At 38.7% G+C, this 15,535-nt stretch overlaps 1 protein-coding gene across 5 annotated transcripts in view; it reads right to left on the bottom strand.

Moving 5' to 3' along the window:
* Nucleotides 1-15,535, bottom strand: part of BCAR3 (BCAR3 adaptor protein, NSP family member) — a 109,050-nt gene that overhangs the window by 8,834 nt on the left and 84,681 nt on the right. For 4 of the 5 annotated variants that reach the window (XM_054833794.1, XM_054833795.1, XM_054833793.1 and 1 more), the window contains 3 exons: nucleotides 2,464-2,592; nucleotides 869-1,311; nucleotides 177-277 (listed from right to left, as the gene is read on the bottom strand). In XM_054833794.1, the coding sequence (XP_054689769.1) occupies nucleotides 177-277; nucleotides 869-1,311; nucleotides 2,464-2,592 (673 nt within the window). Of the gene's footprint in view, nucleotides 1-176; nucleotides 278-868; nucleotides 1,312-2,463; nucleotides 2,593-14,629; nucleotides 14,772-15,535 lie in introns of those variants that run through there. The other variant, XM_054833797.1, reaches the window with a different exon arrangement.

The raw sequence follows: 15,535 nt of genomic DNA, 5'->3' as shown, positions 1-15,535 counted from the left end.
CCTGTTCCAATGACTTAAAGAGCAAGCAGTATGCTAACACACCTTACACTGTCCATTTAATATAACTGTATATACAGTACTCAGAACACTCAACAGTCTCACTTTGGTCTGAAGTGTAACAGACCACCTGGGCACACACAGATTCCAAGTGTGAAACATTTAATTACAAAACGTACCTCTTAGCAGATAGCTCTCTGACTGGTGAGCCTTTAAAGGGAATCTTTTCTCCAGAACATGATCCAAACTAGCTGGCTGGCTACCACTTTTTTCTTTGTTTCTAGGGCAAACAAAAATGCAAAGAAAAACATATCAATACATCCAACACTCTTAACATACATACCTAATTGCCAGGATATATCATAACCTGGGCAAGGATCATTAGCTTGCACTTGGGCAGCTCATAAGAATAAAAGCTACTTCATGCTGTTTGGTAGCAATGAAATGGATTGTAATACGTGAATCCTGCAGGATTCATGAGGGTGTTTCTTTGAATGTTGAGAATTTTTAATGGAACATTTGATTTGGACACTGAAATTAGGATCCTTTATCCTACACTCGGTATTTTTATTGCAGAAGTCAAATATGGAAAGACTTTTCTGGAGCAGCAGCAAGATTTTATTTTAATCCTTTGTTTTATACTAGTCAAGATTTGCCAAATCACTGAAGAACAAGTTGTACAGCTGTTGTGTTTCCAGAGTCTACATTTGCTCTTGCTCTGTGGATTTGCTGATTTTTAGCAAAAGATTTTTTAGGCAATCACTCACACCTAGTCTTCCATCTAAAACCAATGCGAAAATTCACATCACCTACAATGGGAGTTGATAGAGTTACCTCATTTCCTTCCATAAGGTCAGCAAATTTAAAGTACCTCAAAAGATTTCCTCTGGGTGTGCTCTGCTCCGGGGATTGCATGTTGGATATACCAAGACTCAGCCTTTTTGCAGTTTCTGTTTTTCCTTCAGGGACACTTGGCTCTTTTAGTTGAACTGGAGTTATACCATACTTTTCTTCTAGACACCTGAGAGGGACAGTCCTGTTGATAGGCTGAAAAATAATTGCTCCACTCTGCTTTGATATTGGTGTGCGATTCCCAACGTAGTATCTAACTAAGCCAGGGATATTGTCAAAACTTTCAAGTTCAAACTGATACTGAACACGGCAGTAGGCTTCATTGAGTCTTAGAACTGTTCTGTTGATTTTAAAATGCTGAGAGGTATTTTTCCACTGACAGGTAAGAACAAAGTTCCCGGGGCTGGAGAGAGAATCCCTAATCAGAAAATCTCCATCTCTCTGAACTAGGCCTTCTGCCACCTTTGAGGAAAAAGAATTACACAAAAAAATACTTTCAGAATCAGAAAACAAGTAGTCGAACAACACATAGTGCCAAAATATTCTGAAACATAGGACTTAATTTGGCTGCTCTGGGAGGACAAAGCCATAAATACAAAAGCAAAGCATGAGGTGTGGTAGAAGAATTATGTCTTCAATTCTGAAATTAAGAGCTCGTCCCAGAGCAGATATCTGGAGGGGCTTCTTAGAAAATGTCCAGCAGCCAGAATATGACCCACTTTTGCATATATATTTCTTATAGCTTGCTAATAGAAAATAAGGCATGAAGGGGAAGCAATGACTCAGGATTTTAGAGGTTAATGCATCTGAAAAGACAGTCACACTGAAGTTTAGAAGCCATTACTACAGGACCCCAGAAATTGTCCTTTCATTATTACCTTAAGTGACAGAAGCTTTCATTTTTCATTCTTTGTGAATACTGCATAGTACTTGGAAGAGTCAGAGAAATCCTGTTTTCTGTTTTGAGTTAGTCTTTTCATGTGATAAACTACGTATTTAACAGTTAATCTTAAGCGCAGTGTACGTGGCTGCTGTGCCTGCTCTCCTTGTTTAGGTGAAGGGCAGCAGGCAGCTCTGGCGAGAGCCGGGTATGCACAGAAGGGAGGCCCGCAGGGGGAGCTCCAGGTGCTCTGGGAAGCTAAGCTCCAATCCAACGACAACTTTAACATATTTGTAACTATGTTTGTAAGGCTCAAAATTAAGTTACTGCATAGATTTTGTTGTGGGGGTTTTTCCCTCCCCCAAATTCCAAGTGCAAGAAAGAAAATAAACAAGAATATTTTAACTTTGGTTAAGAATACTGAACTAAACTAGTATCAGTGTGTCTGAACAGTATGTGGGGATAGTATTCTCATATAAAACTTAAATTCCATTTCCACCTTTATTCAGTGCACACAAATCCTGAAATATCTATATTTTCCACCAGTGTCTGCCCTGGATCCTTCCTCAGCCTCATTTTATGCCAAGCTGTGATAAATACCATAGCTTTCACACGAATAAGCATTATGTTTCTACTAAATTAATGTAAGTATTAGAGATGTGTATAGTACTTTAGTGCAATTCTGCTTGTCTATAAAAGCTCAAAACACGTTTAGCAACGCAAAGACCACATACCTGCCGAGGAATACGTCCATGGTACCAGGCATGGCTACGCAAGTCTTCACTACTTAGCTGCAGTTCTTCCTCTAACTCCTTCTTCAGTTTTTCTGGGCTATTGTCCATAACTTGCCTCTCCCTAGAAAACTGCAATAAAAGATTAAAAGTTTCAACTGTGCCAAGTTTAGTGGTTAACATTTTACCTGGGTTATAACTTCCATCACATGATCTGCATTAGTCACTGGAATGCAGGTGCTGCTTTTTATCAGGCTGGCTTGGCTTTGCTCTTTAGATTGTATTTGCAAAATCTAGCATTCAATGAGATAACATGATTGTTATACACTGCACGGAACAGAGCAAAGTGTTCTGTCCGTACACCAAGCTAATAATGACACACCTACAAAGTCACTTCTCTTACTTCCTCATCCCATTAAGAATTCTAACTATACCCAAATGCCCTGCTCTAATATTCTTCCTCCTGTTTAAACTTCTATTTTAAATACAGATTCTCTCCCTCCACCCCTTGAATTCATCCAATTAAGAACATTCCAAATGCATCAAGACAGGCTAACCTGGACATACACAGTTGTTCAATATTTCTGTTGCACCAAAAAACAGTTTGCCAAAGTAAATTTTCAACCTTAAAGAGTTTACTTCTAATGGTCATTAAATCTGTATGTCCAAGATGTTCCCTTCTTAAGGGGAAAAAGCTCTTGTTGCCCCTTAGCACAAAAACCCATGAGATCTGCTTGGCGTTATCTCCATCACCACTATACAACTACTGTAATATTTTCTGGAAAATTTCCATCTCCATCTCCTTTTGGAGTACAACTTCCATGCTGGACCACTCTGGCTCATTAGTCCTTCTTGCAGATGCAGTGTTGCTAACAAAGTAAGGTGCAGTATCTTCTCTAGAGAGTTATCATGCACTCTTTCATAAGCACTCAGTGGAGGGAAGTTCTTTGGACTTCCTTACATTCTCCAAGGGCTGGGGACTCCAGCCCATCTTTTCTGTTTTAAAGTTTCAAAAGCCTAAGATACCCAAGAGAAACAGGTGCATTGCAGGGAACATGTTCTACATTGATCAAAGAATCAGAGTACATTTTAAAAAAGAGGGAGACAGAGAGGGGCCTCCAGCTGGAGAGCATTCTAAAATGCAACATTTTGCCCCAGTGCATAATAGATTTTTTTTTCTCAGCTCTGGATATGAGCCAAAGCTCACAGGTTCCCTTCACTGACACAATGATGTAAATATGCAATACATGCATTATTTACAAAAGAACTCGGAATGCTCGCCCACCAATCCTATTCTTTCCATGAACACTGTTCTCTATAGCATTTTCTCCTTCCCATTGAATACTCACAGCACCTAACCGTGGGAGCAGGTGGCATACATTTAGCACTTCTTTCAATAATCCTTCCTGCAATTTCAAGCAGACTGAATTACAACAGATTACTAGACAGCAGATTTTTGGTGGAATAATGCCAGAAGAGGCATCCTGCTGCCAAGACTATTAAAACATGCTGGGAGCCCAGAGAAATTCTGAGATAAATTCTCCTCTTCTCTCTGCTTTTCTCAGAGAAAACTAAGGCTTCTCTTAGATGAACACAAGTAAGCGTAGTAGCTTATAAAGGAAGGCAACAGATAAAAACAACCTGGTAAAGAATCACTTTTCACCTCAGTTTTGCTTCCGTGAACCATAACAGGGTGTTATTTATCTATACAAATGTGGTTCAAAATGGACAATCATTTTCAACAAGGAGTAAATCCTTTGTGCTTTTGTACAGTCAAGGTCCTTCACCAACTCCTCCCAAGCTTTGAGAAGTCTGTGCAGGAACAAACCACGCCACAAAAAAAGACCTTCACTGCAAGGCCTGTTTCATAAAATCATGTACAACGTAAAGAGATTAAGTTACTGGGTGTAGAAGGAGTCATAGAAGAGGCTTACCGAGGACTCAAGTCGAAAAGCATATCAAAGTATCAAAACATAGTCAAGCAAGGCCAAAAATCCCCCCTCCACTCCAAACCTCTGTGACCTATCAGACTAACATAGCTATAGGACTAGTGGCACTTGCCTGCCGCCTTTATTTCCCAACTCAAATGACTGGGTACCCATTTGAAGCTGACTGGCATTGATTCCAGAATTAAGAGTTAACCATTTCGCTGCCACATCTTACAGATCAATAGCAAGTATTAGGGCATTTACATTAAGCTTAAGGTAGAGTGAAGAACACACAAACTGAGAGTAGACTTTTCAAGAGCATCTTTCCCCTGACCACGCAAGGAAGTGGCTGGAGAACTTTTAATGTTCCTGTGATACCATGTTATATTCCAGCACTAAAGACAGTGGTTTGGGTATTACGAGACTTTTGGGATTAATCCGGAGTGTGCAGGCGAGAAGACTACACAGAGTTGCGCAGTCTTCAGATGAGACGATAAGGGCAGTTGTGTGGCAGGAAGGAATTGAGGAGGAGTTTGGGAAATTATGGATTGCAGCAGGAGGAGATAAAGAAAAGATATCATCTATCTGGGACCCAAAAGTGGTTATGGTAATATTGGATGGGATTGGTGGTGGAGAAGTTGTCTCGAAATGGGAGATGTCCGCTCCAAAAATCATCTTCCCGAGACCCTGTGACTGGAGAAAACAAGAATTCATAAACTGGACCAGGCTGCTATCCCAGGCCGAGGGATTTCCAACTTTGAGAAGGATAAGATCAGTAACAATTGGATTGAACATTATATGGGTATTCCACACAGGAAGCTTATTACAGCATTGCAACTGCGAGCAAATGTCTACCCAACAAGAGAATTCCTGGCAAGGGGTAGGCAAGAGACTCAAATTAAAGCCTGTCGACACTGTCAAGCAGAGAATGAGACCTGTTCCCATATAACTGGATATTGTCCTGTGGTTCAGGACGCTAGAATCAAAAGACATAATCAATTGTGCAAATTGTTGGCGGAAGAGACCAAAAGAAAAGTGTGGGTTATATTTCAAGAACCACTGCTAAAAGATTCTCAGAATGAATTATTTAAACCGGATTTGATATTTGTAAAAGGAGATCAAGCTATTGTGGTGGATGTCACTGTAAGATACAAAAGTAAAGAAACCTCATTAGTGGAAGCAGCAACAGAAAAAGTGAGAAAATATCAACATCTCAGAAGTGTGAGAACTGACGAATGCCGTTAATGTTAAATTTATGGGATTTCCTCTGGGTGCACGTGGGAAGTGGCATCAAGGCAATTATGAATTACTTGCAGAGTTGGGACTCTCAAATTCCCGACAGGACAAAGTGGCTCATTGTCTATTGAATCGAGCATTATTTACATCAGCGGACATTATACACGTGTTTGTAAGTCAAGCGCGGTCTATTGTAACATCTTGAAATTGTAATGTATCTGTACTGTGTATTGTAATGATTACTGCTTAATAAACTGTGACTAGAGTGTCGAGGGCCGTCATCTAGGGTGGAACTAACCTGCTCACAATGGTTAGAGAGGTATTTTAGTATGTAAGGACGATATGGGACTCGAAATCATGACACGTCTTCTCTCTTAGTGAGAGATCTAAATTACCAAATTTGACCAAGGTGGACGGGCCACCTATACTTAACCTGGAAAAGGAACATGTATAATTTTATATGTGTTCAATAAATACCCCCTCCAAGCTGAACAACAGCATTCAGTTGTAATGGTGTACGAATCTTTTACATTCATAGCTGTGTATTTTGCTGACCTTCTGAAAGGAACTACTGGTTTTATGTGAACTGTATCTAAGTTTTTGAAAGATGCTTTTGACTGAATAGAGATCTTAAAAACCCCAAAACTACTGTACAAATTGTTACCATCATTCCAAAAGCATCTCACTGTATCTCAGTGGTAGGCAAAGCTACTGTAAATGGAACAGGCTATAGCATATAAATGAATTTGCTTAGGAGAGCTAGATTCTTGGCCAACAAAAAGAGCTATAGGTCTCTGTGTACAGACTAATTTAATCCATTGTATTGACACAAATTATCTTTAAAAAACAGGCTGATCAAGTTACAGATACACATGAATTACAAACAGCAGACAAACCTGGAATTTCTTCTGGTGGTTAAATGGATTTTTCACTACTTGAATGAACGTAACGAGACACATATTGCACTTGAATTACATCCAGCAATACAACAAGAAACACATTTAAGGAATCCAAACCAACTAAATTGTTAACATTCATGATTATTGGTTTGTTAAAAATCCTCTCCACCATGGTCTACCACACTGAGCATACTCTGATTGCCAGAGGTCAGACATCTCCTGAGATGAAGCAAACACTTAAATAAACCGTATGCAACTCCAAACTTAGTGGAAGGACTCCTGTAGCTAGCACAAAATACACAGGGGGAGAACTGCCTATGTAAGCAAGTTCAGTAATAGCATGCCTTCCTGAACAGGTTTTTTTTGTTGGCTGAGACTGATTTCTCATACAACCTATGTCCATTAAAGGAGAAGCGTGACCGATGAACTGTCTGTAATCATACCAGCCTATCCCCTTCTACGCTAAACCCAAGACCTCTGGTCCTGCAAGAATCTCTGCATACACTGAACTTCACATCATGCAAGTAAGGGCTTGAAAATCACTGCAGGCACAGCCTGCACAAGCACATTATTCTATAAATAAGGAACAGCATAATTAGCTATGTCAGTGGGCTTTCTTTTTTAAAAAAGGTGACCTATTCCACAGAATGTGATGCAGATACTTCAGCCTCATTTCCCAACAGCACCCAAAAGTTAAAGGGCAGTAATGGTATGCTGTAAATTTGCACGAATTTCATAGTGACAAACCTTCATTTAGTAGTATGTTCTCAGTTTATGCCTTTGTCTAAGACACTTTGTTGGCTCCTACCCAATGACAGTGAGAAACCTTAATTTACACTTACAGCTAGTGAAGTGGATGGTAAAAAGAAATTTTAAAAAAATCTAGGGCAAAAATTAAAGACTTCAGATATTCTGCAACAAAACATGGTTGAAGCAACATGGGGAAGCTTCCAGTTTAAATTCTTTAAGATTTCCAGAAAGTAACAACCCTGTCAGAGATCCCTGGAATATAAAAGCAAATCAAGTCAGCAGAACTCTTTCCAAATACAAATGCTTTTCCTGATCTACAAAGAACTCCCCCTAAGTATGTGCTTTCCAGAACTGTTTGTTCACTTTTTAGTTGCATTGTTTCCAGTCCTGGTGCTATTTTAAGATATTCCTGCCATGCTGCGTTTTTGTGAACAAGTCTTTAAAAGAAAAATACAAAACTATCTAGCAATACAATATTATCAACCTCCAGCAAAAGCCATCAATCCTACTTAGGTACTCAACGGAAAACCTAGAGAAACAAGAGTGTAGAAGAGGGGAAAAAAATTCCAATCAGTATAGTTATTTTAGTGTTATTAAAAAATGCCATGCAAGTTTATTATTTTTCACAAAGGATTTCTACTTCAGGGCCATTAAACTATAAACAGACTGTGCTTACAGATGTAACAAGCTACCCTTGATGTTACATATTATGTTACATTTTTTTCAGGCAAGTATTAATCCAGCGTACCAAAACCTGGAAAATATCAAAGTTTAAGGAAATAAACCATCAAAATATGATCTTATTTAGGGTAGATTTTAAAAGGACTTGACCTACCACTATATGCTGTACTTAGGAAACTTGTGAACTTCAACAGAAATTTCTCACAACAGTCTGTTGTTTGTGCATCCAAGGGGCTAGTTTCATTTGAGTTGCACTTTCCAAAGGAAACTCACTATATCAAACTCTTGTGTCAACCATCCTAGCTGAATTTATCACCTTAGATTAGAATAATTTTTAATTATGCTGAATAATCTACCGTATGAGTTTCATGGTAAACAAAATAGAAGTCCCACAGTCATTGGCAGTGGATTCTTTCTCCAGTTCATATCTGCAATAACTCCAGTGAAGTACATGTACCAATGGAATATCGAAATAGCTGAGAGGAGAATCACACAGGTTTCTAAATATATACCCAAAGTTGCATCTTATGTGTTCGAGCTTTCATGGCTTACCTCAGTTGTTATTAACTCCTCTCTAAGGTGATCAAGTGGGGTTTTTTTTCTTGTTTGCTTTTTGGGGATTTTTTTTAAACCGCTTCAATTATGAGGGAAAGACTTTTACGTTTTAGACACAGTTTGGAAGTGGTTCAAAATCTGCCATGTTAGATCATCTCCTTCAGTTCTGATAATGCAGAATTTCTTATCATCTCTCTTTGTATTCTTCTGGCAAAGTATTATTTACTTAAAGCACAGCCAAGGACTGTTACAGGTATATGACTAAAGGTGGCCACATTTCCATCCAATCTCAATTATTGCCTGGTGCTTTACATAGCTCTGCCAGCTGATATTTTAATTAGCCCAACAGGCAGCTTTGGAACCACCTGATTTCCTGTTGCCTTGAAGGTTTCAAGAAAAAAAAGAAAAAGAGATAATATTAGGGGTAAATGAGAACAGCTCTGTGAAAACTGGAGTGTGATCTGATTGAGGAAGTAAGTCAAGCCAGTACCTTTCCTAAAATTTTAATACATGTACTCTATCTATCTAAACCAAATCTATTACAGCATTTTCCCAAATCCATCTTTTCTCCAACACTGGAGGCCTGCTATGTTTGCTTAAGTGCACCATGAACTCTGAACTACAGCTTTCTGACCTTGTAAAATCACTAGGTCCTACAGAATCTCCAAATAAATGAGGAGAGAGAGGAGATACTTTGTGATTCAGCAAAAACTTAAATTTTGTGTGATTTACATAGCTTTTAGCCAAGTGGATAATTTAACAGAAAGACCAATCAACAGAAAGACCAATCAACAGAAAATGTGAAGGGGATGCGGGAGCAGGGACAGGAAATACCGAGAGGGAAGACAAAGATCTGAAAGGAGAAAGAAGAGAGGGGATGCACAGACACAGGACACTAAAAACGTCTGGAAAAGTGAACAAGTAACGAAATTCTTCTATTTCCTAACCACTAGAGAGCAATCAACTTGGTCATACAGAAAAGGAACATTTTATTGTCAAAGTTCCAATTCTGGATCAAGATATACTTCACTGGCTGCAGAGAACTCTTAAGTCTCTAACCCTGTGCTCTTGTGATCCTGATCGGACTGCCTGTCTAGCACTATCAATACAAGCATTTAAAAATATACAGTTACATCAATTTATAATATGTTTTAATTTTATTTCTAATGAGTATAATGTATTTCATTTCACTTCATTTCAACTCTACTAATTGGTCACTAAAACCAACAGCCTCACACGAGGCATTTAAAAGAATACCTATGTGGACCTAGACTCTCCATCTTTGTTTGAAAACATTCTGGTCAGTCCTTATTTTCTCCTGTACAAAAAAGTAGTATCATTGTCCAAGAACTTACAAAGTGACAAGAACACAGAGAGAGAGTTATTTCTGAAATAGTGTTTTTGAGAAAAAACTAATGGGAAAAAGCAAGTTTCTAAATTCAGGAAACCATTTTCTGATTAACTTGGACATTTTGAACTACAACTGTGGCAAACGTTCTTCACAGGGTCAGTTTTCTCCAATCTTACAGAGTGCACAAAGTTCACATAGGACTCTAACAGCACTGTGTTAAGTAATGGGAAGTACAAAATGGGTGATAAAAGTCTCTTTGCACAGATTGATTGCCAACTTCTTCAAGATTTTATTTTTATTTTCTAGTGGCTTAATAGGTTGGTTGAGACATAGAGCAAATAATATATAAACTTTCATAGAATGGTTTGGGTTGGAAGGTGCCTTCAAGATCTAGTTCCAACCCTCCTGCCATGGGCAGGGACACCCTCCACTGGACCAGGTTTCTCAAAGCCCCATCCAACCTGGCCTTGAACACTTCCAGGGAGGGGGCATCCACAGCTTCTCTGGGCAACCTGTTCCAGTGCCTCATCACCCTCACACTAAAGAATTTCTTCCTAATGTCTAATCTCAATCGACCCTCCTTCAGCTTCAGGCCATTCCCCCATGTCTTATCACTCCACGCCCTTGTAAACAGCCCCTCTCCAGCTTTCCTGTAGGCCCCTTTAGGTACTGGAAGGCTGCTCTAAGGTCTCCTTGGAGCCTTCCCTTCTCCAGGCTGAACAACCCCAACTCTCTCAGCCTGTCTTCACAGGAGAGGTGCTCCAGCCCTCTGATTATCTTTGTGGCCTCCTCTGGACTCGCTCCAACAGCTCCATGTCTGTCTTCTTATGTTGGGGACCCCAGAGCTGGACGCAGTACTCCAGGTTGGGGTCTCACAAGAGCAGAGTAGAGGGGGAGAATCATTTCCCTTGACCTACTGGTCATGCTTCTTTTGATGCAGCCCAAGATACAGAAGAGAAATCTTGAACAGGAGATATACAGGAGAGAAATCTTGAACTACTTAGAGAGATTAATACAGGAGAATGGTAATTTTGAAGCCACAAGATTTCTGTCTGCTTGTTTAGGTAACAGGTGACAACTTTTGAGGTTACTGATGAAAAGATAACAAATCACCATGAAAACTTCCATCATGACTGAAACAGCTCTTTAAAACCAAATAAATTCCATCATGTGAATGTTCTCAGTTTGCCACTATGAACACTATAACCTGCCTGAAATTCACAGAAAGGGGGCCATTTTTTAACAACTAGTGAGATATTTGTTTGGGAGGAGGAAAATAAAAAAAGGCTTTAAGTACCAAGTTCAGTCTAATGTTAACTAAAGGTAATGGGAAGACTTAATTCTAGTGGACTCTGCAACCATCTTCCACTACAACACTACACTGAACAATTCCTTAATTTTCTAGGTGACCACATTCAGAGCTAGGAGGACAGCCTCATTTCTAGAATACGGATCCTGAGAAATCCTGAGTTTAGAGTTAGTCAAATCCTAATCTCCTCACTCAGTGACCCTGGGGATTTTGACTACCGAATGTAAAGGACTTTAAAATCTGTGGGTTTATGTTTTAATCTGAGAAATACCTAAATGAAAGGTATTAGCAAGAAGTTATAATGCATAAACATCTCCTGGAGAATGTTCTCATTCCTATCAAACAGGAATCACTTACAGAGCACCAGTGATCCCTATGCTATCTATATATTTATAATAGAGAGTATACTGCAATGAAAGTTTGATGAACTGTATAAAATTACCATGAGAAACTGGAAAAAAGTTATATAGTATAAGACTCATCAAAACTCAAACTCAGCAGCAAGACAATGGAGAATCAAAGTTCAGGGAGCTATACAAAATTTCATATCATTTTGATAAGTCAGTCTTTTCCTGTCTGGCCCTCTCCAACAACAACAAATGTAACATCAAAAAGGCATACTCATAATGCTGGGTGGTGATGACTTGTAAACTCACGTTATCAAATCCAACTGCCTCAACATGCATGCTGAAACTGGATACATGAAGCCTGAGGTGCCAGTGAAACAGATTTAGATCATCACATACTGAAGAAATATTAAGATCTACTATCTATAAAAAAGTGTTTGCATCTCATCCAAGATAAGAGATGGCACTTGCAATAAGTAGCTGCTTGTAAAAGGCTTCTTACGCATGCCACATTCATAGTATTAGTACATTACCCAATAATGAGCTAGATCAACATGCTGGAAGTTTTAAAACTTGGCAGTCCTGATAATTTGAGTGGCTTTCTCCTTTTGCACAGCTTCAGCTGAGGGTGAATCATAGCAGAGAATTAAGAATGAAAATACTTGAACTTCAAGGTCTTTCCCTCCAATCATGACAACCATACTAGACAGAACTTAAAAACCCTGTTTTGTGGCAAAGTTAGATTTATTAATTTAGATCTCCTTATTTTTTAAGTCACAGTTTATCACGGATTTAGACTTAATTCTTAACTTCCTAAAACCGCAAAAATTCAAGAACAATATTTTGGCTTGGAAGCGGCATAAGTCACAATTTAGAATACTCTCTTCACTTTCTTATTTTAACCACAAACAGGAACCCCTTGCCTTGAAGTTTCCCCTTATTTTTCTCAAATGTAGAAGCTGACCTTAACTGTAAACAGCTATTAAAACCAAATGGGATTGTAAAAGGTACTGACACATTGTGACTGAAGAATGAGTTGATCCAAGTTCAGATCTTCTGCACTGATCATTATATTTTCTATTAATGTATGGGAAAACAAATGAAACATCTGCTATTGAGATCCTAATTTCACATGCTAAAATTAAGTATAGCAAAATGTGAGCGTTTAAGTGCTCTACTGTTTCCTGTACTTTGATGGGATGCAACGAGGCATCTCTGAGCTTGGCCACATACTGTTTTCAATCAAATTGGACAACATAATTACAATGAATTTATCTCAGTGCAGCAAAACCCCTCAATCTCTCAGAGGTAGCTGCAGACTTCAGCATGCTTATTTATGGTTCAATTTGGTATTTCATTCCAAGTGCAATTACTATTAAAACTAAGAATTAATCTCATCTAATTACACAAACTGATTTTGCTCGAAGTGGTATGTTTTCACAAATTAAGTAAGAAGACAATGACTTAGGCTTAGGTGTTCATACAATATTAGGCACTTTGGCATTTCACAGAACGTACATCATTTGGCCCCAAGGTGCAGACCTTACTTGATTTGACCACCAGCTGTTTCTATACCTACAGCCACCTTCTCTTCAGCAACATACCCCAGTTTCCTACCATCACAAGTTCTTAAAATAGCAGTTCATCAGATTCAACTAATGCTATATCTGCATGCTGGAACACATGCATTCAAATCTATTTTAAATGCTGCAAATCTCTTTAAATAGAACCTTATTTTTGAAAGAGCTCAGCTGTAATTTGTTTCTACATAAAAGGTTTTATTTTTTACCCTCCATACAGCAAACACTATTAATGTTTCAGTTTCTCTAGAGACTATATGGATTAGACTAAATGGAAAACTGCCATGACAACACCACCGTTATTTTAGGTATTAGAAACTCATGCCAAGTTAAACAAAGGGCATGCATGGTCAAGAACAACGGTTTTATAACTGTTCTGACAGCCAACAATAAAACCCAGTGTCATTTTTAAAGTTTTAGAACAGAAGAGTTAAGCCTTATGCTTAAAATTGGAATGAAAATGAAAATTAATTACAGTGACAGGAAAGCATATTTAGCTCTCTATTCTGATGATAACTTCTGACATTTGTCCCAGTGAGAAAGAGAAGACGGTCTGATCAGAGTCACTTTTTCAGTGTGCCCAAAAGACTGAGCCCCACGCCCCACTTTCAGGAATGGACAGTTAAAAGGCTAAGTCACTAGAGGAGAGAGAAGGGGGGCAACTGTTCCCAACTTTTAAGTGCCTCCATCAAAGTTTGAAAGCTGACAGGCCAGAAGATAGAAACTTTCACATCCTTCCTCATTGCAAGTGCTTCAGAAAAATCTATACACGTTACACAGTGACTTACAGAGCTGACACTTTATTATTCAAAGAACAATTCAAGTATGCATCTTAAATAAAAAGATTTAAAAGCTTAGGTGTAGCTCACAGATCCTCAAAAGCAGTTAGATACCCCAACTGATTACAATTCAGCTCTCAAGTCATTTAGACACCTCATAAGCATGGCTTGAAATGTTTATAAATGCTTTTTCTTTGCATATAGTGCATATAGTGCATTTTTGCATAAAGTGAAAGATGTCCCTGCCCATGGCAGGAGGGTTGGACTATATGATCTTTAAAGGTTCCTTCCAACCCAAACCATTCTATAAGCATATGATTTTGTGTATTTTGTAATTTAAAAAGTTCTAAAATATAAGGACAACTCCAAAATTGTCTGAAATGTTTAAAAAAAACTTAGCTCCTGAGCACAATTGCCTATGTTTTCAGTAAGTAGGTGAAAAAGTTAGGGAACCAAGTGGTCTGAGCAGTTAAATTCTGAAAGCTTGAAACTTTGCTAAAATTCTTTTCAGCAAGTCCCAAACCAGGGCATTTTAAACTTGGTGCTTAAACATAAAGACAGTCAGCTTCAGGCTCCTAAAACTGAAAATTGTTTAAGCTTCTCTCTGAGACAATGGTGAATTCTAAAGATATTATTTAGAACACAAACACGCAGTACCCAAGCATCGTATAAAACCAAACACTTATGAACAAAAACCAAAAGCATTACTGACTAGCACACTGTGTATTTACTGTTATTGAAAAAGGGCACCTACCTTGGCTCCGATAATAGACTTACGATGATAAAAGCAGCAAAGTGCTGCAATCAGCATTTGAAAAACATTATAATCCTTCGGCATTTTCAGTTCTGCTGTTTGTAGTTCCTCAAGACTGAAGATAAACAATCACTACTAGCAGTTTTTCAGAGGTTTAGTAAGCTCTGTAGTATCACTACTGCCTGCTAGACCTGCTACACCTCGCTACTCACATATCAGTTCGGGACACTTTCCACAGCTGAAGCTGATACTATCAATTCAGTGGCCACTGGCATGCTTGCTTCCAGCTTGCCATATAGAGCGCGCCAGAATCCTCATGTGATCTGTTTCACTCACCAGTGGAATCCTCGCTCCTCTATCTTGGTATCCCCTGGCTCAGAGATGTATTTAAGCCACTAGCTCAAGGCAAACTTCTCTTCTTGATGAGATACCATGCCTGACTGTCTCCCTGTGCTGATAAAGGCTTAGTCAGTTGCTCCAGCTCAATCATGCAATGTCTCTATCTGCATCATCAATAATATACACATAAAACACATAAAAGACAAAAACGAAGAAGAAAAGCAGTTGATTACTGTTTGACAACTGTTACTCTTCATACTCCAATAAGACTTACATCCTTAGAGCTTAGATAACCAGGGAAAATGATAAATCTGTTTATTTTTAATTAGAAAGCTTCTGGTAAGCAGTTCTTGGAAAAAATAGCAAGAAACCAACACTGTCAGCATGGTCAGTATTCGTGGTGCAACCAAGGTACCTTTAGTATTTAAAGCTATCAGTGGACAGCTTTAGCTTGGCAATAGTCCCATGGGCATGTGCAAACTGCTAGAGAAAGAAAGAACTGAATTCAAGAACATGTCTGATTTGGCAAAGTAAAAATAAACACTAACGAAATAAAAAACAGCAGCT

The sequence above is a fragment of the Grus americana genome, chromosome 8, assembly GCF_028858705.1.
Source record: "Grus americana isolate bGruAme1 chromosome 8, bGruAme1.mat, whole genome shotgun sequence".
Taxonomy (NCBI): Eukaryota; Metazoa; Chordata; class Aves; order Gruiformes; family Gruidae; genus Grus; species Grus americana.
Note: the sequence above shows the minus strand (reverse complement) of the source record. Positions and strands in the feature narration are given on the sequence as shown.